Source organism: Pelophylax lessonae (genome assembly GCF_965119305.1).
Source record: "Pelophylax lessonae genome assembly, chromosome: 13".
Lineage (NCBI taxonomy): Eukaryota > Metazoa > Chordata > Amphibia > Anura > Ranidae > Pelophylax > Pelophylax lessonae.
Window position 1 is genome coordinate 135118292 of NC_138780.1, and position 26560 is coordinate 135144851.

At 45.0% G+C, this 26560-nt stretch overlaps 1 protein-coding gene across 1 annotated transcript in view; it reads right to left on the reverse strand.

Annotated features, from left to right (window-relative positions):
* Positions 1-26560, reverse strand: part of MGA (MAX dimerization protein MGA) — a 186908-nt gene that overhangs the window by 135527 nt on the left and 24821 nt on the right. Inside the window, exons 6-7 of the mRNA XM_082274963.1 lie at positions 18151-18249; positions 9745-10505 (exon numbers count right to left, since the gene is read on the reverse strand). Coding sequence (XP_082131089.1) covers positions 9745-10505; positions 18151-18249 — 860 coding nt within the window. The remainder of the gene's footprint in view (positions 1-9744; positions 10506-18150; positions 18250-26560) is intronic.

Genomic DNA, 26560 nt, shown 5'->3' on the forward strand with positions numbered 1-26560 from the left:
AAGATAGTCCCCGGCCATCTCTATGATCCTCAGAGGCCGGAAGAGACATCATGGTGCCACTTTCAGTGCTGACAGATGTAAACTCTGCCATTTTTCTTGCTGAAAAGCCTGAGATCGTTTTTTTTTTTTTTTTTTTTTTTTTATTTCAGGCTTTCCAGCATAGAGGAGACATTTGGGGACTTATAGACTAGGGCTGAACGATATACGATGTGCACATCGACATCGTGCAGTGAACCTGAACGATAGTCACATCGCCAGACATGCGATAGTGTGGAAGGCAGAGAAGTGAGTCCTATCACTCACAGCGCTGCCTTTGGGAAGGGGGAGGGGGCACACAGGACATCTGCAGCCCGTCTCACTCGCAGAGATCATCCTCCTGTAACAGCAGACACCTCTCTTCCCACATCTCACTGAGCATCCACTCCCCCTGCACATGTTTGGATGTAAACAGACAGGAGGAGGGAGGGAGATTTCACTGCCAGAGCCGCGCTGATGATTTGAGGTCTGTGCATTGTTATAGATACAGTGGAGGGGGCACACAGTAAACCGGGAAGGGCAAGTAGCACACATGATGGGGGGGGGGGGGGGGAAGAGGAGGGTCCTCTTAACCTGCTGTGATTCTTCCCACCCAGTTCCCTACAGTAACATTAACCCTGTATGGTACAATCAGAAGGCTGCAGTACTGCCCTACATCACCTTAACCCTGTATGGTCAGAAGGTTGCACAGTCACACGTGATTGGTTTGCTGTGCCACTGCTCATGGCACTCACCACTCAGTCACAGCATACATTCATCACTACTAAAAATGCGCAACGAAGAGGATCCGCTGCAAAAAAATATCGCAATATATATCGTGGGGAAAAAAATATCGCAATGTGATTTTTTTTCAATATCGTGCAGCCCTATTATAGACCCCAGATCTTTCTGTAAAGAGGACCTGTCATGACCTATTCCTATTACAAAGGATGATCAAAAAATAAATGAAAGGGAAAGTGTAAAAATAAAAATAATAAAACAATGAAAAAAAAAAAAAAAAAAAGTCTACAGCCCCATCCTCTCTTGCTAATGCGTAGAAGCCAACGCATACATAGGTCGCACCCACATATGTAATGTAAACGGCATCCAAACCACAAATGTGAGGTATCGCCACGAACATTAGAGCGAGAGGCATCCAAACCACATATGTGAGGTATCACCGCAAAGGTTCGAGAGAGAGAAATAATTCTAGCACAAGACCCCCTCTGTAACTCTAAACCGGTAGCCTGTACAAATGTTGAAAGCATCACCTATGGAGATTAACCACTGGTCGACCACCTACACCACTTGCACTGCAGTAGGTCGGCTGTACTGCACAAAACTTTGTACCTGTATGTAATTTCGTGCAATAGACACTGGGGGGTGCGCGCCACTAGGGGCACGATCGCGCGCTGATTAAAACACAAGGAATGCCTATCAGGGGGTTCGCCACCCGCAATTGTTCCAGAGACAGGCAGAACAGCAATCTGCCTATGTAAACAAGGCAGATCGCCATTCTGACAGGGGAGAAAGAAAGAGATCGAACACTGATCTCTGTCTTCACCCAGCCAGAGCAACACCCCCCCCCCCCCAGTTAGTAAGCACCAGCTAGGCACCCTTTAATCGCCCCTGATGTTAATCCCTTCCAGTGTCATTAGTACAGTAATAGCGAATATTTTTAGAACTGATCACTGTTATAATGTCACTGGTTCCCAAAAAAAAAAAAAAAAAAGAAAGAAAAAAAAAAAAGTGTCAAAACTGTCAGTTAGGTGTCCGAATTGCCGCAATGTCACAGTCCCGCTAACAATCGCTGTTCGCCTCCATTACTAGTAAAAAATAAATATATAAAAACGCCATAAAAATATCCCATAGTTTGTAGACGCGATAACCTTTGTGCAAACCAATCAATATACGTTTATTGGGAATTGTTTTTTTTACCAAAAACACATAGAAAAATACATATTGGCCTAAATTGAGGAAATCAGATTTTTTTTTTTTTTAATTGGATGTGTTTTATAGCAGAAAGCAAATAATATTTTTATTTTTTTTTTTTCAAAATGGTCGCTCTTTTTTTGTTAATGGCGGAAAAAAATAAAAACCACAGAGGTGATCAAAATACCGCTAAAAGAAAGCTCTATTTATGGGGGGGGGGAAAAAGGGTACAGCATTGAACAACCGCACAATTGTCAGGTAAAGTAACGCAGTGCGGTATCACAAAAAATGGCCTGGTCATTAAAGGGGTAAAACCTTCCTGGACTAAAGTGGTTAAGTACCGAAGTTTGGCGCCATTTCAAGAGTGTGCGCAATTTTAAAGTGTGACATTTTAGGTATCTATTTTTTTGGTGTAACATCATCTTTCACATTAAACAAAAAAAAGAAAAAATATGGAGGTAAAAAGGTTTTCTTTTTTTTTTTAATTCATGAAAGTGTTTTTTTTTTTCCCCCACAAAAAAAAAAAAAAAAATCGCTTTTGAAAAATTGATACACAAATACCGTGTGACATAAAAAAATGGAATTTTGGACTTACCGTAAAATCAATTTCTCTGATGTTCACTGTTGGGACACAGCTCTGGATATTCATAACCTTTAGGTTATACTGCCCCCTACACTAGTAGGACACTAGGCAGAAAATAATTCTGGCTACACCCACGGGCAGTCCCAGGGGGTATATTCCCACTCTCTGCTATAGCCACTCAGTTTTGTTACAAGCAGTGTCAGAAGAATTACAACTCCACAGAGGGGTGGGTCCTGTGTCCATCAAAAAACAGAGAAATGGATTTTATGGTAAGTCAAAAATCCATTTTCGCTTTCGTTCATTGTCGGACACAGCTCCTGATATTCATAACCATTGGGGCGTCCCAAAGCAGTGTTAAACATGAGGGGTGGGAACAAAAAAAAAATTCCCAAGGCTAAACATTAGCCAACCAGGCAACAGGAGCTTAACCAAACAACTGGAGCCCACCTGAAAAACAACAACACACCCTTAAAAGAGGATGATGTCGTCTTAAAAAGCAGCCTGAAAAACATTGCGGCCAAAGGAAGCATCCGCAGATGGAAACACATCCACTTCATAAAACTTTGTAAAAGTGTACACCGACGACCAGGTGGCCACCTTGCAAACCTGTGTCACTGATGCCTGATGACGGAAAGCCCAGGAGGCACCGAGTGCCCAAGTAGAGTGCGCCTTGACAGGGAAAGGAGGAACCTGACCCCTGATGGAATATGCCTGAACCGTCTGTCGGATCCATCTGGAAATATTCGCAGAGGAAAACGGACAAGCCTTTTCCAGGTCCATCCGTGAGCACAAAGTCTTGACTTCCTGAAAGACTCCATAGCTGCCAGGTACACCCTAATTTCCCGGACCACATCCAAGGCATGCAAGGCAATATCCTTCGGATGTTTAAGCCTGGGACACAGGGGAGATGAACACAATATCTTCATTCAAATGAAAATCAGAGACAAACTTAGGAAGGACAGTGGTGAAGAACCACCTAATCCCTGTGAATCACCAGATAAGGTGAACAACAGGATAATGCCACCAGTTTAGGCACCCTGCACACAAGAGGTGATAGCCACTAAAAAAGCCACATTCTGGAACAGCGTAAGCAGGGGAATCTCCCGAATATTTTCAAAGGAAGGTTTCTGTAAAGCTGAAAGCACCAAATTAAGATCCCAAGGCTGCAACAGAGCCCGCACTGGAGGAACCAAATGTCGGAAACCCTGAAGAAAAAGGTACGCACCAGGGAATGTGTGGCCAAAGGTCGTTGGAAGAAGACCACCAAAGCTGACACCTGGCCCTTGGCGATACTCAAGGCCAATTTCTGTTCAACCCCCCTGTTGAAGGAAGGTCAAGATGGCCGAGCCACCAAGAAGGAGCGAGGAAGTACCCCAAGACTCACACCACGCAATGCACACCTTCCAAGTACGATGGTAGATCTTCCTAGGAGGTAGATATACAAGCTTTTAACAGTGTAGGAATCACAGAGTCAAAAGAAACCCCTATCCTTGAGCACCTGGCGTTCAACAGCCAAGCCGTCAAAAGTCAGGGACTGTAAAGCAGGATGGAAGATCGGCCCTTGGGACAGCAGATCCTACCTGAGAGAAAGCTGCCAAGGAACGTTGGCAACCAGCCACACCAGATCGGTGTACCAAGCCTGGCGAGGCCAGTCCAGAGCCACTAAGATGACTGGAATCCCTTCTGCCTCGATCCAGCGTAGAAGTCTGGGCAGAAGCTTGAGAAGAGGGAAGGCGTAAATCAGACCCCACGGGGCCACCAGGGCATCCGTCAGAGGATCCGGTGACTGAGCCACAAACCTCTGCACCTTTCTGTTGAGCCAAGACACCAACAGATCCACCTCGGGAGTGCCCCACCGGAGACACAGCTGATGAAACACCTTTAGATGAAGGGGGCCACTCCCTGTGGTCCAACGCCTGCCGACTGAGGTAATCCGCATGCCAATTTTCCACCTCGGGAATGTGTACAGCGGAGAGGGCTGGAACCAACCATTCTGCCTACCTTAGAATGCTGGCTACTACCACACCCGCCAGGGCACATCTCTTGTCCCCTTGGTGATTGACATAAGCCACGGCCGTGGCATTGTCCGATTGAATGCGCACTGGACATCCCTGAAGACAATCTGTCCAATGATCCAGACACCTGATCGCTTGGAGTTCCAAGACATTGATCGGGAGTCTGGACTCTTCTAGCATCCAGATCCCCTGAGCAGAGTCCTTGCTGAAGACGCCTTCCGAGCCAGACAAGGCTGGCATCCGTGGTGACCACTGTCCAATACAAGGGGAGGAAGGAATTTCCCAGCCGAAGCGCCCTATCAGGGACTCCTTTGCGCCCCAACTCAGCCGAATCCGATGTCCAGAGCCTGCGGAGTCTTGTCCCATTTGGTCAAAATTTCCCCTTTGCAGGGACCTCGTACGGAACTGTGCAAACGGAATCTCCTCAAAAAGGTAAACACCATCAGGCCCAGCACCTGCATGCAAGTCCAGAGGGATAACCATTTGCTGGACAGCAGGAGCCAAATTGCAGCCTGCAATTTCTGGAGTTTATCCAGAGGAAGGAGCACTCTAGCTAAGGCCGAGTCAGGCCCAGATAGCCCAGCTTTGATGACGGAACCAGAGCAGAAAATTCAGAACTCCCACAGAGTTCGTATTGTGATCTCCAGGTTCTCCACCAAAGCAGAGGGGGACTCCGCTCGCAGAAGGAGATCGTCCAAGTAGCCCAGTACCGCGATACTCTGTTGGCGTAGCAAAGCTAGCACCGGGGCTAACACTTTTGTGAAGACCCGAGAAGCAGAGGCGAGACCAAAGGGTAACGCTATAAACTGATAATGTTCCTTGCCCACAACAAAGAGGAGAAAACGCTGGTGACTGGCACATATTGGAATGTGAAGGTAGGCATCCTTGACATCAATAGAGGCGAGGAAATCCCCCTGACGCAGGGATGCCACCACTGTTCCAATGGACTCCATTCTGAACTTCTGTACCCGCACAAAGCAGTTTAGCACCTTGAGGTCCAGGATTGGATGCACTTTGCCTTCCTTCCTAGAAACTGTGAACAGGTTTGAGTTAAAACTCTGAAAACATTCTGAGGTTGGAACCTGGGACAATCGCCCCTTGAAGGAACAGGTCTTGTACCGCCTCAAACAGGCCCTGTAAGCGGTCTGGGGAAAGGCGCAAGTTGGAAGGAAAAAGCCTTGCCGGGGACAAGAGCAAAACTCGATCTTGTAGCCGGACCGAATTACTTTGTGGATCCACTTGTCTTGCCAGCGAAGACGTCCCCCCATCCCTGATACGGGTGAGGGCTCACCTTCATGCAGAAGGAGCCTTGTCCCCGGGTCTTGAGAAGCCCGATCTTGGCTTGCTAAAACGGGTTCGTTTGGATCCTCCAGAAGAGGCCCTGAAAGGCTTTGAGCCCTTGTCAGTCGACTCTGAGGGACGAAAAAAATTATTTTGAGAAGGAAGGCCCACGTCTTTGACGAGGTTCCTTGCCCTTAGTAGCCTAAAAGAGAAAAGTACTCTTCCCCCCTGTGAGACCTTTAATGATGTCATCCAGGGTAGCTACAAACAGGCAATCTTCTTGAAAAGGATGATCAGTCAAGGCCTTTTCTGAAGTCTGATTCGCAGACTACTTGGGCCAAAAAAAAAAAAAAAAAAACATGTTGAAGGACCACTGCCAAAAACAGAGGCAAGGCATTAGGGGAGCCGCTGCCAAAGAGGCATCACAGATAAACTGCAGCCCCTGGACCAGTTGGATTTCTAGCTCGGCAAAGGCAGGGGGGAGCTGTTCCCCCTCCAGGTCACGGTGTAGGAGCTTAGCCCACTCGGTCAGAGTTTGCGACACTAGGGCAATGGTGAATACCGGCCTCATTGCCGAATCAGCCAGAGTGTACATAATGAGGGCCACAGCCTCCGCCTTCCGGTCAGCCAGATCCTTAAAGCCTGCAGCCACTAGGTGAATCTGCACTACATATGTGGCGATCAGGAAATAAAATGATCCAGGAGTCCGCCCCAGGGGATGAGGAGGGGCTCTCATTGCCCAAATTGCCACTCACAGGGCCCCACTGTCATGGCCGCCGCTATTTCCAATGGCAATCCTCAAGAAAAGGGCCGCCAGACTACACAAACATGGCCACCATATATAGAACCACACAGGCTACAAGAAAATGGCGGCACCACAAGGCTTACAGGGACCCAAGAGGGAGACCAGGCCTCAAGGACAGATCCAGACAGGAAAAGGGGACCTGGCAGGAGCACCCACCAAGTACAACCCCCCCTTCTGCACAATGGATCATCCAGTCGCCGGTGGTGCAACTCCCCGGTCCCCATCGACAGTTAGCGCCCAGCAAGGAAATAGGTCCTTAGTCCTGACTAGGCAGAAAAAAAACAGAGTGGCTATAGCAGAGAGAGAGAACGTATACCCCCCTGGGACTGCCCATGGGTGTAGCCAGAATTATTTTCTGCCTAATGTCCTACTACTGTAGAGGGCAGTATAACTCAATGGTTATGAATATCAGGAGCTGTATCCATCAATGAAATGACAGCCATTTTATTCCCTATGGTCTCTGCTAAAAATATTTATATAAGGTTTGGGGGTTTCAAGCAAAGGAATGATGATTTTTACATGCAGGAGAGAAAAGCCAGAATTGGGTTGGAAGTGGCAAAAATCATTAGGTTTATGTAGAAAAGTGAACAAACTGCAGAGTGGGCAACACAGCAAACCAACAGGCCCATGTAACAACAACAGGTCAAGAAAGGCTTAAAAGACTCAAGACAGCAGTTTGTAGCACCTCATCATGCCCAAACTGGCATCAGAGAAGACTTGAACATCCACTCGGTAACACTAAACAAATGTGTGAACAGAAGCCCAGGTGGCCAACTTGCAAACCTGAGAAACAGATGCTAGATGCTGAGAAGCCCATGATACATTAACAGATCTGGTAGAGTACACCTTAACAGAGAAGGAAGGAGCCCTAGTCTTCAGACTCTAAACTTTAAAGAGAGGGGAGAAACTTGCAGGAAGCACAAACAGGAAATCAGATTGCCTAAAAGTGGAAGTAGCTGACAGATTCACTCCCATAGCATGCACCACATGCAGACAGTGCCTTGAATGTAATAGTTTTAGGAAACGATTAAATTGGTAGGTTTAGTTCTGCTTTGAGAGCATTTAAATTTTTATATATCTTTGAACATGGGTTTATCCAATACAGGGGATGTGAGGGTCTTGTTAAGGTAAGAAATTACTGCATCCTGCATAAGGATCATCCATTTCCTAAGGAAACCTTCCTTAATATGATACTGTTGGGTGAAATGTTTTGGAGATGGAAAAAAAAAAAAAAATCTCCATACAAGGCCAGTTTCCATATAGGACCGGCTCAACCAATGCACAAACCAGGTAGGTTTTAGCTGGTATAGGGATTTTAGAGACCCCATACTGGATATTTTGAGTCAGCAGACTCAGGCTGCTCCAACACTAAAACAAAAGCAAACATCTTAAATAGGCAATGAAACAGTCTCCTTTAGCTTAGATGAAATGTCTGCAGAAGGTGTATAATCTGAATCCAACACTTTAGAAGGCTAGAGTTGGTTCTAAGGCACAAAGCCTGGCTCAAGGGCAAAGTCAAAAGACCAATTCAAGAGGAGGAGTCAAAACGGCACAGCTGTGATGCCTCAAAAGGGCTAGAAATTATGCCCATGAACTTTTGACATTGTGGCAGAAAATGTCTCTGTAAAAAAAGGAAAAACGAGGCAGAGAAAGGGGTGGGGGGGGGGGGGGACTCAGTGGAAGCACATGTAGGCTGCTGTAACCCAGGTCCTGCAAGAGTAAACCTCTATTAATGAACCTCAGTGATGGAGCCAGGGATGTTTACTGTCAGGAGTCCAAAGAGGCAAGGTGTGCAAGGTCCCTAAGCTCCATTGGAACTAGAAAACACATGCACAGAAGGCACTTCAGACCACACAGGCTCAGCAGCAAACCATTCGCCCATGGCGTCTTAATTTACCACTATGTGGGTGCGTGCAGGCACAATAACCCTACATTAGGCATGTGCCAGGAAGGGGGAGAGGGAGGGGGAGGGCATAGAAGGAGAGAAGATAATAGATTGAGAGAACCTCTATAGAAGAAGAAGGTAGCATTCTCTGATTAATGGTCCATCACCTAAGGACAGTGAGACTACTTGGGAGTGGAAGAAGTTATACAGGGGATATCCCAGCTACCCTCCTAGTTTGCCAGTGTTCAATCACCAGAAGGGACCTGCACATAACCTAGTTGCAACGATTTAAAGAAACCTGTGTTTTGCAAAGTAGGGTCAGAAGAGGGTTTATAAAAATCCAGTAAGAATAAATTCTCCCCCAGTGCCCGTTTTACTATAACAGCTAGTAGAAAGGTGGTTACATTTCCTAATAAAGTAAATAAAGACCAATCCCCAAAAGCTTATCTTGGTACCCAATTTGCTTTACAGTGGAACTTTTTTTATTCAAGTTTTAGGTTTCTTTAGTTTTACTTATCTAAAGTTCACAGAGAGCTGTGCCTTACCTATTTGTATTGCAGATCATGTACTGTGCATGCACCCTACTGTCCTCATTCCTGAGATTAGTAATAAGTGGAAAACTTGAAAGAAAACTTGAAATAAAGGAGTTCCTGGTGCTGGGATAAGGTAGGTAGTCAATTTCAAGATAGATGTGTCCCTGGCAAATAATTTGGAGCACAATGCATACACAAGGAAGCCTGTAAGCAGTGGGTAGGTGTCCGATCCAGAAAGTGCACAGAAGCATATGGTGTCAGGAATTGCATAGAGGAAATAAACAACTCTGCAACATGTCAACAAGGCCAGTAGGGTAGGACTGAAACTGTTTATTGGGTGTTTTAACCAATATTTGCATATTTTTAAAATACACATTACGGTCTTCAAATCCACTTTAAGACAGCAAAATATCTGCATATTGACATAAGTTCCTAATCGTTTCCTCCAGATAAGTTACTTCTAAAGCTCAAAGTAACTGAAAAAAATAACCAAATATTAATGGCAAATGTCCTGTAATATTGTCAGTGGTATAAAAAAGTTATCGGAGATCAATGTGAAGTGAAACAATCTTGGGACTCTAAAATGCTTGGCACTTTCACCATGAATAATCCTAATTTCCAGAAACAAACATGCTTCTCTAAATTTCACAGAAAATGACTTTCCTGTCGATCAGTGAAATAAAAGATTATCTTACCTGGATAGTAAGAAGAGCAGAAAGGGCGATCTCAGCACGCTCCTCCGTAACATAAGTGCGTGGCTTCCCTTGCAATATAGCACTCTCTTCAAGTTCCATAAGTTTCATTTGAACTTTAGAAAATCCAGTGGACCTTTGTGTAAATTGTGGAGTCTGAAAAGGAGTATGGGGTAAATTTGACCACAAACTATCCTCCCCAGATGATAGACCACTAGGCTGGACTTTCACATCATCTTCAGACAAAGGTGGTTTCTCTTCAGATGGAGATGTAACAAGACTCATTACACACAGTGACGGAGTACGTTTTGAGCTCTTTGAACTTTTTGAGCTCTTTGGACTTTTTGAGCTCTTTGGACTTTTTGAGCTCTTTGGACTTTTTGAGCTCTTTGGACTTTTTGGCTTCCGTGGGGAACGGGACTTGACTGGTTTCTCCCATGCTATTGGAGATGGCGATATGGGCTCAGTTTTTATTTTCAACTTTGGAGTTGAGGTTCTGCGCGTATATTTGCGCTTTTTAACTGGCTGGGGAGGAGGCTTTGAAATATTTACAGAATTTGATGATGCTTGAAGAGCTTGCTTCTTCAGCACACTGTCAAGTGTTCTCACATAACTGGCACTTTTGGTGGGAAACTGGAAACTAACTGTTGATACAATCGTCTCATTTTGAGAAGTTCCTCTGTCTTCCATCAGCTTCGCTTCATTCTCTAGATACTCATCAAGTTCATCACTGCAGAAGGCTGAGCGATTCTTTAAAGTTGTCTCTGAACCACGATATATGAAAGAAAGTATTAGTTGTACAATATCATAAGCGAAAAAAAAAAAAAAATTAAATACGCTAAATAACAAAAGTTTGTGGACACCTGATCATTACACCTGTACTAAAAGAGCAAATGTTTGTGAACACCTCCCTAAACGATTGAGTTTAGGTGCTTTCAGTGAACGATACAGTGAAAGTAGAACTAAAGGCATAACATTTTTTGTTGTTGATAGAATTAGGGTTAAAACCTGTCAGTTTTTTTTCTGCCATCTAGAGAGGCAAACTCCATATGAATATGGAGTCAGGTGTCCACAATTGTCTGGCCATATAGTGTATTAGCCAGCACAGGACTCAGGATACACATGCTTACTCTAAAAACAAAAGAAAAAGCACTTTTAAAATTGGCATATTGGCTCCTTATGATTATTAAAGTAATGGTATTATCGTACTTCCCGTAAAATCCTTTTCTTGAAAATCCATTGAGCAACACAAAAGCATTTAACACAGTTCCCCACACAGTCAATGTGTAAGTTTACAGGTCTGGAAAAATCGGTTTGTAAATGGATAGAAAACTGGCCAAATTCAGAGAGCAGTGGTTAATGATTCATACTCTGAATGGTCTAAGGTTATCAGTGGTGTACCCTAAGGTTCAGTGCTGGGACCCTTACTAATATACACTGCTCAAAAAAATTAAAGGAGCACTTTTTAATCAGAGTACAGCATCAAGTCAATTAAACTCCTGGGATATTGATCAGGTCAGTTAACTACTTGCCTACCGTGCACTTTCACCCCCTTCCCATCCAGGCCAATTTTCAGCTTTCAGCGCTCTCACACTTTTAATGACAATTGCGCGGTCATGCTACACTATACCCATATGAAATTTTTATCATTTTTTTCACACAAATAGAGCTTTCTTTTGGTGGTATTTAATCACCTCTGGGTTTTTTATTTCTTACAAAAAAAAAAAAGAAAAAAAAGACAGAGAATTTTGAAAAAAAAAATGTTTTTCTTATTTTCTGCGAGTAAATTTTGAAAATAAATACATTTTACTCTTTCACTGATGTGCGCTGATGAGGCGGCACTGATGGGCACTGATAGGCACTGATGAGGTGGCACTAATATGCCGCACTGATAGGCGGCACTGATGAGCACTGAGAGGTGGCACTGCTGGACACTGAGAGGCGGCATTGACGGGCGGCACTGATGGGCACTGAGAGGCGGCACTGCTGGACACTGATGGGTGGCACTGATGAACACTGACGGGTGGCACTGATGGACACTGACAGGTGGCACTGATGAGCAGCACCATCAGTGCCCACAGTGCTGCCAGTCAGTGCTCATCAGTGCCTAGATGAGCAGGCACTGATGGGCACTGACTGGCAGCACTATGGGCACTGATGGAGGGCACTGTGGGAAATGATGGTGGGCACATTTTATTTTATTTACCTTTGTTGTAATCAGGGCACTGGTGATCAGTGCCCTGATTACATTTTTCTTTGTCCCCGAACGGCTGATCGGCTCTCTCCTTCCTCACACTGCAGTCTCTGTGTGAGGAAGGAGTGCTGGCGATGAGAGATGATCTCATATGTTTACATATGAGATCATCTCTCATTGCATGGGCCGATCACGTGGTAAATGGCCGTTGTGATTGGCCATTTACCACGATCTGTGATTGGCTGTGTCCAAGGGACACGGCCAACACAGATTTTCCCAGATGCGCGCTTGCGGGAGCGTGCGGGGAGCCTGTCTCTGGGAGGCCGTTTAAAGACGGCCTCCCGGAAATTAGAGTCCGCGCTGTAGCCGTACTTCGGCTATAGCGCGGATATGAAGAATTTAAGTAGCGGACGGTACAGCAGCACGATTCTGGATAAAATGAGAATCACAATTTTTTCACTTGGACTAAAGATCACGATTCTCGGCGTAACATCATCTTTTACATTATACAAAAAATTGGGCTAACTTTACTGTTTATTTTTTTTTAAATAAGTGTATTTTTTTCCATAAAACTGCGTTTGAAAGACTTCGGTGCAAATACAGCGTGACATAAAAGTGCAACAATCACCGTTTTATTCTCTAGTGTCTCTATCTATATATATATATATAAAATATGTTTGGGGGTTCTAAGTAATTTTCTAGCAAAAAATACTGATTTTAACTTGTAAGCAACAAGCGAGATTCAATCAAGATTTTTTTAACGATAAATCCTGCATTTCTAGTGGAGGGGGTTGTTAATCAGTTTCAGCTGCTTTGGGGGTTAATGAAATTAACAGGTGCACTAGATGGGCAACAATGAGACGACTACCAAAACAGGAATGGTTTTACAGGTGGAGGCCACTGAATTTTTTTTCCCTACTCATCTTTTCTGAATGTTTTTCACAAATTTTGCATTTAGCTAGGGTCAGTTTCACTACTGGTAGCATGAGGGGATACCTGGACCCTATAGAGGTTGCACAGGCAGTGCAACTCCTTCAGGATGGCACATCAATACGTGCCATATGCCAGAAGGTTTGCGGTGTCTCTCAGCACAGTCTCAAGAGCATGGAGGAAATTCCAGGAGACAGGCAATTACTCTAGGAGAGTAAGACAGGGCCGTAGAAGGACTTAAGCCATAAGCAGGACTGGCATCTGTTCCTTTGTGCAAGGAGGAACAGGATGAGCACTGCCAGAGACCTACAAAATGACCGCCAGCAGGCCACTTGGTATGAATGTCTCAGACCAAAAAATCAGAAACAGACTGCATGGGGGTGGCCTGAGAGCCCAACATCCTCTAGTGGGCCCTGTGCTCACTGCTCGGCACCATGGAGCTCGATTGAAATTTGCCATTGAACACCAGAATTGGCAGGTTGCCACTGGCGCCCTGTGCTTTTCACAGATGAGAGCAGGTTCACCCTGAGCACGTGACAGATATGAAAGGGTCTGGAGAAGCCGTGGAGAACATTATGCTGCCTGTAACATCATTCAGCACGACCGGTTTGGTGGTGGGCCAGTGATTTTCTGTGGAGGCATATCCATGGAGGGACACACAGACCTCCACAGGCTAGACAATGGCACCCTGACTGCCATTAGGTATCGGGATGAAATCCTTGGACCCATTGTCAGACCCTACGCTGGTGCAATGGGTCCTGGGTTCCTCCTGGTGCACAACAATTATTATCATTATATAGGATTTATATAGCGCCTACAGTTTGCGCAGCGCTTTACAACTTGAGGGTAAACAGTACAAATACAATACAATTTAATACAGTAGGAATCATGCTGGTTAGAGCTTACAATCTAAGAGGACAATGCCTTGCCTTATGTGGCGAGAGCATACAACTTTCAAACTTGAGAATGAGGGACTTTTGAGGGAGGCAGAGACCTGCTATGAGCCCCTCGACAAAAAGCGGACGTGGCTGGACTTTAAAGTGGGAGGGGCTTAAAAGGCATGATTAAAATAAACCCAGGCTTTGGATATGTGCTGGGGGTGCTTTAGGAAGAGAGAGTACTTGTGCTAGAAGGGATGGTTAGATATGTCCTGAAGGGGGTGTTTTGGAAAGGGAGGGAATCTGTGCAGATATATGCTGGGGCGCCTTGGGAGGGGAGTGGGCTTGTGCAAGGAGGTGGGGTGAGGTGGAAATGTAATAGGGGGTGCTTTGGGAGGGGAGAGGGCTTGTACTAGAAGGTGGGGTCAGATATGTTCTGGGGGGGACGTTTTGGGAGGGGAGTAGATTTGTGCACCTCCCAGGACATATTTTACCACTGGTCCCGCCAAGTCATTTCTCCAACTGAACACCATTGTGATCTTCCCCCCTCCAACCCCTTTCCCGGTCACTGTGCCTCCTTCCTCTGTAACTCATATACTCACATAACATACTGCAGCATAAATGATTCCCTTCCTTTCACATGTGGGTTAATAGATTGATCTATTGCAAAATTGGGCTTGGTGTTTGTTGGCGATATAAGGAGTGACTAGTGAAATTATAGACTGCCTTAGTTGGCTGACTACAATCCCAGTGTATTTATAAATATAAGGTCTAAGATTAAAAAGTACCATTTCAGTCTTTGCAGGTGACCCCAAGCTATGCAGTGGAATAACGTCCTTACAGGATGCCTCCAAATTGCAAGAGGACCTCAATGTACGGTTTAATTGGGCAAATATGTGGCAAATGAGGTTGAATGTCGATAAATGTAAAGTTATGCACTTGAGGCTAAGAATATGCATGCATCACACATAATAGGGGGGAGTACAACTGGGGGAATCAATGGTGGAGGAGGATCTGGGTGTTTTGGTAGATAATACATTTAATAATAGCATGCAATGCCAAGCTGCAGGGTTTCCAAAATGAGCAAAATCCTCTCTGGTATTGAGAGATATGGACTCCAGAGAGAAAAAGATATACATTTTGCACCAGTATAAATCATTAGTAAGACCTCTGGAATATGCAGTTCAGTTTTGGGCACCAGTTCACAAAAAGGATATCGGGGAACTGGGGAAAGTGCAGAGAAGTGAAACCAAACTGATAAGAGGCATGGAGGACCTCAGCTATGAGGAAAGATTAGAGGAATTGAATTTATTCTCTCTTTAGAGGAGGAGAATAAGGGGGGATATGATTAACATGTACAAATACGTAGGGGGTCCATAAAGTGATCTTTGTTGAGTTATTCACTTTAAGGTCATCACAGAGGACAAGGGGGCACTCTTTATGTCTAGAGGAAAAGAGATTGAATCTCCAAATACGGAAAGGTTTCTTCACAGTAAGAGCTGTGCAAATGTGGAATGGACTCCCTCAAGAGCTGGTTCTGTCCAGCTCAGTAGATTGCTAAAAAATAAAAAAAAATAAAAGGGACCGGATTTTTTTTTTGCCTTCCTCAGGATCAACTGTGGGTATAGGATTGTTTATATAGGGATTGTGTATACATTTTTTTTCTTTTTCCCTTTTATAGGTTAAATTAGATGGACTTGTGTCTGTTTTTCAACCTATGTAACACAGGAATTCCGATACGGTCGAGTGATTCTGATTCTGCTGTTTACCAGAGAACTGGCAAAAAAAAAAAAAAAAGCTGTTGGCCAGCAGAGGATAATCCATCCTCTACCTAGCATGCCTCAGTGTGGAGCAACCAGTGCCAAGAGCGTTTACACAGTGGGGTGGGACCTGTGTCATTCAGTGGAAAAAATCCTATTTTCTTTTTCATCCATTGAGAGACAATGGTTTTTGGATGCTGTCGGGATGACCAAGAGCAGTCCATCTAAGGGATGGGCATTATAGCAACAACCGCCAACAGGCCCAATAAAACAGAAAGTAAGGACTGCAGCCCAAGAACTACCTAAAAAGGGCAAATAGCCAAGTCCAACGCCTCATGAGGCTGAGCCCCCTCTATCTGATATGGCAAACTGCCATATGACCAAACAGAGAACCTGGAAAATCAACCAGAGTCTCAAAGCGAGTATACAAAATCACCTTTAAAAGGGCGATTACTCCATATGTAAACGGAACACCGAAAACTGAAGCAACCATAAAGCAAATATTTTGAATTTGGGTTTACCTGCAAAGTCATTTTCCTGGAGTACATCAGAGAGCACAGAGGAGGTATTATTGATGATTACTTAGGTTATGATGCCACATTCATGTAAATGGACATTGGACAAAAAGAAAAAAAAAAAAAAAAAAAAGCAGGAAAGCCCACCTAGGCATAACCCCTCCCAGCTCAGTTAAGCCTCAGTTCTGTAGCAAGCAAGCAGGAAAAGATTCATGATCACTTGGGATGTCCCAAAGCACCGAACATTAGGGGTAAATAACACAGTAACTAAGCCAACACGACCAAAACAGAAGAGGGGGAACCCCATTACAAAGTTGTCTGCAAGATCTTTCAGCCAAAATTGGTGTCCACAGAGATATGAACATCTACCTGCTAAAATTTAGTAAATGTGTGACAAGAAGATCAAGAAGCAGCCTTACAAATTTTAACAAAAGAAGCTTGATCCTGTATAGTCCAGGAGTCACTGGCATTTCTGGTGGAATGGGCCTTGATGGGGAAAGGAGGAACCTTCTTAAAAAGGAACACAGGCTGTGGACCTTTGTAGTGAGAATTGGGCTCGGTAACCTTGCCCACAAGTCACAAACGGTTTCCAATACTGAAACCTTACAAAAAGGTAGGTCTGGCCAGGTCTTGCAGGCTTAGACCCTTTGGAATGAAGCAGACTCCATAGATCTACAAAGCTGATTTTCTTCATATCAGGACATCTGAACGTGCGACAATGGGGATGCCAGGAAGAGGCCCTAGGCTAAACAAAGGACCTAATGTTTTAAAGTATCAGGTGGGCATCAATGACATTGAGCATCTATGTCTTTATCTAGGTAGGAAGCAGCCAGAGCAGGACCCAGTCAACCTAGTAGATCAGGGGGGGGGGGGGGGGGTCTGTATGGGAAAAAGTGTGGTGGCTCACAGATGGGGCACAGATACAAATTCTGGGTTAACACATAGACTGTAGTAAAGGGTCTGAAGAGGAGGGGACCCAAAGGAGGAGGGGAGGTGCGTCAGTTAGTACAGTAGCACAGGGGAGAGAATAGGGGAGTAGCATCAGGGGACTCCAGAGGCAAAAGTTTGAGCCTAAGGAGGTGCATTCTGCATGTGAAAACTACACAATGACCTCCCAGAATTCACATTCAATCCCCCCTTCACCCCCCCATTTCTAAAAGAGGGGCACACCCTTCATGTATAAGATATTCAGTGGGATTAGCTAGTCTCTGAGTCCTAGTCCTAATGGCATAGTATCCTTGATGACTGTATCAAGTGTGGGACCAAAGAGACAAGGTTCCTTGAAGGCCAAGCAAGTCAAATGCTCTTTTGATATGTTAATAGCATCCCAGCAGCTTAACTAGAATGTTCTGTGCATCTGTACAGTCCTCAGATCTACACAGGATGCACATTAGGATGCTTGTAATAATCCAACACAACTGAAGAATAAGACTGCAAATGTCTGCTCCACGTGCTCAATCAAGAACGAATCTACCCTGGAGAGTGGAGAAATACTTTTTAGGAGGGATCTAACCCATTCTGCTACGATTTAACAGATTAGGGTTACAACTAATGCAAGAGGAAGGACCTGCCAGAGAAAACGGATTTAAGAAGGGATTACAACGGCTGGTCAGTAGAATCATTACTCAAGGATTAATAGGTATGCATGCCCTTTACCGGTCAGGTTGTTTTAGGTAGGTCACTTGAGGCTCCATAGTGGGCGAATACTGCCATTTACCAAATTCCCCCTCATAAAAGGAACAATTCCAACCCACTCTCAGATCAGACCAAAGACCCTTCCTTTCCTATTTTTTTATTTATTTAGATTTGAACTTTTCTGGGAAAAGACTTTCTACATCAAGTTCCAGGGAAAGTAAAAAAGTGCAGACTAAGAAATATGTGCTACTAGAGATATCAGTAGCGCTACTGATAAAGGAAATATCAATTTCCTAATGTTGGTTCTAAAAGAAGAATGCTTGTGGCATGGAGAATGATATGACTATGAAACTAGATTTCCTAGATACCGGTAACGTTCTACATTAACCTCAGAAGGCATGCAGATAAGGATTTAGGTCACTACTATTTATCTCTCTACCGCATAAAACATAGGTCTAAGGGTGGTGCACATCCAAAATTCAGTATGGTAATCTCACCTTCACTTTTTACCGATGGGTTTGTAGAAAATTTAGCCCGCCAACCTTTAATCTTTGTATAGTCAGTTGTCTTTCCTGTCCTAGACACAAAAGGAAGACCTAAAGCAAACAAAAAGAGAAAGTTGATATTTTAAGGCTAAGTACTCAGGGATGATTAGATAAACTTGTAAGAAAAACATTTATACATGGGGTACTGGCAAATAAAGGAGTGTATCAAGGAATAGTGGTGGAAAGCTGAACCATTTTATTTGTAAAAGCTGCCTTTCAACAATGGGTACACAAATGAAAAACAGAGAAACATGAATCATGCACTACTGATGTACTCCTCAATGTCCTATTGTAGCGTTTCTCAACATGCATCTTGAAGGTACTTCTGACAAGGTCCAGAGGTAATTGACAGAAAGTCACATTTTAGCACACAAGAAAAACTAAGTTATTACCTGTTAACTTGATTTCCAGCCATCTTCCAGGATGGCCTAATTGAGATATAGGCTCCTACCACCTAGCACAGGAACCACAATCCACATTAGTTTAAATACAGGCGAGAGGCAGATCTCTCTCAGAAATAACAAAAAACCGAAGGCCCATTAAACCCCACACCTACCACCCATAATACAACATCCTAGATAGGGCGGGAAACAGTTCCGTCCTGGAAGATGACTGGAAATCAAGTTAACAGGTAATAACTTTGTTTTTCCCCCCAAGTCATCTTCTAGGATGGCTTAATTGAGAACGACATAATAGAAACCATACCTGCTTAGGGAGGGACTACAGCCTGCAACACTTTTCTCCCAAAAGCCTGGTCACTAGCCGAAAGGAGATCGAGACAGTCATGCTTGACAAAGGTCTGGAAGCTCAACCTTGTGGCTGCTTTGCAGATTGCAGATTTGGATTGGGGTAGCGCCTGCCCTTTCAGACCAGGACGTAGCCTGAGCTCTAGTGGAGTGGGCTTTAGGGTCGAGGGTAGCTTGAAGACCCGCCAATGCATGTGCCTTCATTATGGCCACTTTCATCCATCTAGCAATGGTGGCTTTAGGGGCAGCTGATCCTTTTTTATTTCCCAGAGAATAGCAGGAACAGTTTAGTGGTTTTCCTCCAATCCTTAGTGTGTTCAATGTAACCTAACATCGCCTCACATCAATTTTTTGGAAATCTTTTTCCTTGGTATTGCTGGCTTGAACGCAGAAAGATGGGATAACGATCTCTTGTGATCGGTGAAAATTCATAGATACTTTGGGAAGGAAACCTGGATCTAGTGAAAGAACCACTCTATCAGGATGTATGGAACAGTATGGTTCTGCTACGGACAAGGCTTGCAGCTCGCTGACTCTCCTGGCCGTTACCAGAGCTACTAAGAGCACCATTTTGTACATCAATAATTCTAAAGTACACTTATCTAATGGTTCAAAAGAGTGTTTTGAGAAACTCTGCAGCACCGCTGACAGATCCCAAGGGTGAAATCCATTGAGTCGGGGGCTCTGCTCCTAGAGACAGCCTTAATAAATCTTTTAATTAGCGTGTGTTCTGCTAATATGGAGTCTAGAAAGCTGGACAGTGCCGCCACCTGAACTTTTAAAAGGTATTGGGGGCTAAACCTAAGTCTGCACACCCCCCCACCATAGGAAATCCAGCACCGCCGGGATGATGGGTCCAGAAATCCTGTTACTCTTGTGCCAAAAGCAGAATTTCTTCCATACCTTATGGATTACGTTGGTCGACTTTTTTCTACTGCTTAAGATAGTGTCAATTACCTCTTCAGACAGACCTTTAACTTTTAGCAAGTACCGCTCAGGAGCCAAGCCGTCAGAGAAAGACGGCTCACTTGAGGAGGACAAAGTTCTCCCTGGATCAACAGGTCGCTCCTCTCCCGCAACCTCTATGGTGTTGCTATTGAAAGCTTCTGAAGAGCGGCAAACCAAGACCTCTTTGGCCAAGCTGGAGGTATCAAGAGGACTTGCTGTTTTGACCATCTGAATCACTTTGGGTATGAGATTGAGTGGAGGGAAGGCATATAGGAGATCCTCTGTCCAAGGGATTGCAAATGTATCTAGACCCCGACTGCGAGAGTCCCTGTAAATTGAGTAAAAATCCCTCACTTTCGCATTCTTGGCCTAGCTGAACAGGTCTATTAGCGGGAACCCCCAGCTTTCCGTGATTGTCCTGAAAACTTCCTGTTTCAGGCTCTATTCTGTATGGTAAATCTTCTCTCTGCTTAGATCTGCCAAATAGTTCAGCTCTCCTTTGGAGGTGAATGGCCGCCAGCGAGAGGGTGTTTTCTTCCGCCCAAGTAAGGATCCGTTCTGCCAACGTGTCCCCCCTTGTTTGTTTATGTAGACCACTGTAGCCACATTGTCTGATAGAATCAGAATATGCCTTCCTTTTATGCTGGACAAAAAGGCAAGAAGAGATTTCCAAACTGCTTTTAGCTCCCTTACATTGGAGTCGTCATCTCTCTCTCTCTCTCTGATCTTTCCCAATTTCCTTGGGTGGCTAGCTTTTCCGTGTGGGCTCCCCAGCCCCATACGCTTGCATTCGTTGTTATTCGGACTGGATTTTCCTGTGCCCAGGGTCTACCCCTCCCCAGGTTGTCCTCCTGTAGCCACCAGTGTAAAAAGAGTTTTTTTTACTTGATCTGGCAGAGTTACCCGCTGGTTCAAGGTACTCCATTGTCCATTCCATTCTGTTAGAGAAAAATTCTGCAGGATTCTCGTATGTGCTTGAGCCCACGGTATCGCTGGGATAGCAGCTGTCATCAGTCCCAACAACCTCATCATTTCCCTGATGGATACTGCCCGTCTTAGAAGGTGATTGGAAGTTTCCAACTTCAACAGGTCTTTCTTCTCCGTCTAGGTAAGGTATTATCTGCACCCCTGCGGTCCTCAACCCCTGCAGAGCTTCTGCTAGAAGCTTGATGAAGATCCTGGGTGCCAATGCCAATCTAAAAGGGAGAGCGTTGAACTGAAACCAGAGTGTCTGCTCTGGCCCTTTTACTGCAAACCTGAGAAAGGTTTGGAGCAATCCCTTATGGGAATATGCAGGTATGCATCCTTCAGGTCGATTATGCCATAAAAACATTTTTGAACAGCAGCTCCCTTGTAAATATCGTGTCCATCTTGCATTTCTTGTATACAACATTCTTGTTGACTTTTTCAAATTCAGAATTAATCTGTATTTTCCTGATGGCTTTATTCTGACAAATACGTGAGAAAAGAAACCCCCATAGCCTCGATCTCGATGAATAGGGGAAATTACCTTCTGATCCAGAAACTCCTTGATAAGACCTGTCATGGCAGCCGCCACAATTGGGTCTGATGGTAGCAAGGTCACCAAAAAACGAACTGGGGGTAATTGACGAAATTCTATTCTGTATCCCTTTTGGATTAGATCCAGGATGAATTCGTTGGTAGTAACCCTTTGCCCTCAGGAAGGCCCCCAACTTTCCCCCTACCCTGCAAAGGGAGTCATTGGCTTGTGTCCTTGGTCTGGGAGGGATTAAACAAAAATCCCCCTCGACCTTTGCCCTTCCTTTGTTGCCAGGGCCTGCTTTGGTCCTTTCTGGCCACGCCTTTTTTATTATTCTTCCTGAAAGGATGAAAAGGTTTATTGAACTGCTGTCTCTTTGGATTTGCAGATAAGCCTTTCTTACCTGCCGACTTCTCCATTACCGAATCCAAATCTTCACCAAAGATTAAGCCCCGTTTGAAAGGTAGTGAACACAACTTGGCTTTAGAAGCTGCGTCCCCTGCCCAGGCTTTAAGCCAGATTGCGTACCTGGCTTCATTGATGAGCGCTGAAAACCTAATAGTTTCTGCATAGGCGTCCGCTATGTAGGCAACCGCCTTACTAAGGATAGGGAGCGAGCCCAGAATTTCCTCTTTTGGAGTATCTTGTTCCAAGAGGATCTTCAATTGTTTCAACCAGAGGTTCAGTGTCCTTGCAACACAAGTGGACGCAATGGCCAGTTGAAAGTTGGCCGCCCCTGCATCCCATGCTTTCTTCAGACAGCCTTCCGCTTTTCTATCCATTGCATCTTTCAGCGCTCCTGCATCTTTGGATGTGAGGTACAATTTTCTGGCTACTTTTGACAAAGCTGCGTCCCAATTTGGGGGATTTCTTTTCAGATTTCTGGGGGAAAAAAAACCTTTTCCGGCTCTCTGCATTCATGCAATATGCTATCTTTAAACGTAGCATGTACAGGAAATGTTCTTACCTCTTGACTGTAAACCTGCATACAGTTTGTTGTGTACTGACAAGCTTTGGCTCTCTTTTTCCTCTAGCTCCAGTGTATCATATTTGATTTTTAGTAAATCATTTGTTTCGTCAGAGGGAAAAAGAAACTTTTGTACCTGACTAGCCTTGTCTTCCTCAACTTCCTCTTCCTCTGTACTGGAAACTTCACTGGAGTTTTCCTCTAATTGTTCTGATACCCCCTGTTCTACCAGAACCGGGGAGCATGGAAGGGCCTGAGGTGCCTTGCCAGTTGAGGTACTAGGCTGAGATGCGTCCGCTGGGCCGGACTCCTGAAAGGAAGACCTAAATGTCTTGAAGTGTTTAACCATTTCCCAGTTCATGGTGTCAAGGAATTTTTTAAACATGGAGTAAGATTCCTTTTTAGTTAGGGCATCAATACAGCCCTGGCATAACACTTTTGCCAGGTTGAAGACATTTTTTGTTTGCATGAGGCACATTTCTTTCTGGGGACCTCCCCAGAGACCACACCATCTTTTTCTTTGCGGCTCTTGCCCTGCAAGGCACAAACGAGTCTTATCGGTAAATATAGCCCCGCACAAAACAAAATTAAAAACATGTAGGGAAAACCGATACATCACAGTGCCCATGCTCCCCCCAGCTGCGTAATTAAATGCAGCTCCCACTAGTGCCCCTCCACTAGCGGCAAGTAACGGAGTGGATGACCACCATCACTCCTTACCTTAGGGCCAGGATCCGCCAGTGTCCCCCGATCCGCTTCCTCTGCGGCAGCCACCTCCATAGATGTGCAGGGAGCAGAGGTTGCTGTGTCCCATAAGTACCTTATGATTAAGGCACCACCCTCTGATAAGCGTCCGTCCACGGAGGTCCCGGCCCTGCGAATTGGAGCCAGGCCCATACAGCGGTGTCTTTCTGCTTGGGGCCAGTACCTGGTTTTGATGCAGAGAAAACTCAAATTTCCCTCCCCAGTGCCAGAATCAAAGATGGCGGATGCACCACTTCCACCACGCCGGCTGTTATGTCACATCCACTTCCTCCCATGAGGACAGAAGACAACGCCACACTGGCATTTCCCCCCATCTGCCCAGTTTGCCAACCAGGAGAGAGCGCAACGACACCGCCTGGAACCTGCAGACTCTGCATCCTCCGAGGACAGGACGAAGTAGAGGGGGATGGGTCCCTCCATCTTCGCCCCCCCCCCTTCCCGCACCAGTGGTACCAGGGGGGCCCCAAATTCCCTGACGCCTCCCCAGGGACGCTGCCCCAGTATAGGAAAGGCCAGGGTTGGGAGGCTTCTGCCACCTAGCACAGAACCTGACAACATCCGAGTGATCCTGTCTGGCAGAGGAAACACAAAAAACTGAGGGGGGATCTGCCTCTCACCTGTATTTAAACTAATGTGGATTGTGTTTCCTTTGCTAGGTGGAAGGAGCCTTTATCTCAATTAAGCCGTCCTGGAAGATGATTCGGGAAATCATATTTATACCAATTAATTTCTAATTAAACACATACAAGTTGAATTCCAGGAAATATTTCACTATTAAAAAAGGGCTGGTTTAAAAACAGTTAAAGAGGAACCCACTTTTCTACTCTATAAATCTGGCAATAATGTATAGGGAGGAAATAATCATACTTCCCTATCCTTGTGACCGTTCCTTAATTTCTTCATATTTACCTATTTTCGTTCTGCCTGGGTTCCCATTTTCCTAGATACTACACGTGCACTAAATGAAACTCTTGAGTTCTCTGTGAGGTTTGATTTCTTTTTTTACCAGCAAATTTATGTAATTTCATATGGCACATGCGCAAGATCAGATTTCACATCAGTTTGCAGAGATACAAGCCAATATGAATTTTAGGTGAAGGGGGAAAGGTCCACTTTAAGTCAAACAAGGTGTATACCACCCTATGGACTAATGTTTTTTTTTTTTTTTTTAACAACATTTTATTGAGACTTATCAAATGCAGTACAGAGATACGATAGTGCAATATACAGTGCAACAAATCAAAAAAAAAAAAAATGGTAGAGGAAATCCAGCACCTGAAAAACATAGCAAGGTGAGGAACAAGTCTCAAACATTTCTTTTCTAGAACAAAAAGTACGACAGTGTACAAGGGCCCGGCCCCAAAGGGCCAGACATGCAACCACAAGTAAGGGTGGGGGGGGAGGGGGGGGGTAGACAAGGGTAAGAGAGGTGGGGAGGGTAGGGGGGGGGGGGGGGGAAGTGCTTGAAAGAGCCAGGAGTATGGAATATGATAAGTAGGATGTAACAACACATGTTAAAGCAATATATATATGGAGTCATGTCGCTGTCAATACTAGGAACATACATACATGCAATAAGGTAACATCAAAGTAGTGTGTAGTTCCCAGTCAAAGGTATCAACCAGTCAGTTCAATCGGAATGTGTAAGGGCTAGGTAGTGAGCAGCGAGTACGATAGCTGAGTATGTAGATCCCCCGTGGCAGGGGGCGTCGGAAAAAGGCCAGAGTCTGGTCTGAGTCCATCCCACTTTTTCAGAAGTTTGGAAGAGTGCCGGTGAGAGCACATAGACGCGTCCAGATGTTCCAGTTTCCAGAGTGCAAGAAGATCCGCTCTAATTTCCGCGAGAGTGGGTGGAGAGGCGTCAATCCAGTGTTTTAATATGGCTCTGCGAGCAATCATATAACAAGTGGAGAGCCAGGGTTTAAAGTGTAGCAGGGAGGCCCTGCGGTGGGAAGGTATAGTACTGAGTTGTATGTCCAAGTGGCCAAAGAGCAAAGCATAGACATCCTTAGGGAGAGTACAGTTCACCAGGCGGGAGACAAAGAGAATCAGTTTATCCCAGAAGGTAGATATAGAGGGACATTCCCAAAACTTATGAAGTAGAGTAGGGTGAAGAGACTTACACAACGTACAGTAGTGGCGTAGGTGATCCGGTGAGGCACGGAGATGGGGAAGATAGGCCCTGTGTAAGATTTTAAATTGTTGTTCCTTCCAGAATTCATTTTGGATATGACGACACGTGTAGAGATAGCCTTGTAATGCACATTGTTGAGCAAGAGGTGAGTTCAGTGCCTTGTTCCAAGGCGATGCAATTTGCGAAGCAATGGAGCAGAGACTGTCCGCATTGAGTGGATGATATAGGTGTGAAATTTTATGTTTCTGTGAGAAGATCCAAGTGTCCAGTAGAGATGCTTTGAACCTCAAAAATTTGGAGGGGCAGAGAGAGTTCGTAAAACTAAGACATTGCTGTACAAACAAGTGGTGTTGAGGGAGGACTCCATAGAGGTTAGAGAGGTCCGTAAGAGAGAGGGGGGTTCCGGAGATAGGGTCATAAAATTGGGAGAGTTTGGTCAACCCCCTTGAAGACCAGGTAGAGCAGAGGCGTGGATGATGGGCTTGGGGAAACAAGGGGTGCCCCTGAATGGGCAGGAACTGGGAAATGTTCATAGGTACGTGTAGCTGTTTACGAATTGCCCTCCACGCCGCAATAGTATCCTTAAGCAACAAATTGGCTCTAAGATAAGATGGTAGATCCCTATGAGCACAGTGCAGCAAAGAGGTCAAATCGTAAGGAGCCACCATTTGTCGTTCCAACTCATAGTTAGTATATTTTGATTCCTGTCGTATCCAGTCCAGGCATCCCCGTAGCAGGCTGGCCAGGTTGTATAACCTAATGTTTGGAAGTCCTATCCCCCCCTCCCGTTTCGCGAGGAATAGTTTGTTAAGGGCTATCCTAGAGCGGCGGCCGTTCCACAGAAAGGAGGTAAGGGCCTTTTGCAGCCTTTGAACATCTTTGTGATGTAGAAGGAGCGGGATGGTTTGTAGAGGGTACAACAATTTAGGGAAACCTGACATACGAAAGAGGTGGCATCGTCCAAAGAAGGATATGGGGAGGGATTTCCAGTTGGAAAGGTCGGCAACCAGCCTATCGATAGTGGGAGATAAATTGAGCCTGTAAATGGAGGAAGGGTGGGGACCTATTTTAATTCCCAGATAGGTGATATGGGTCTTGGCCAATTTAAGTGGAGAAGAGGAGGCCCAATGAGGGGTCCTAGTAGTATTCAGGGGCAAAATTTCGCTCTTTGAAAAATTTATACGTAGGCCAGAGCAGTGGCGAAAGGACTCAAATATGGATTGAATAATAGGGAGGTCGTGAGGGGGGTCCGAAGTGAAAACAAGGACATCGTCCGCAAAAAGTGCAGATCGGAGCTCCAT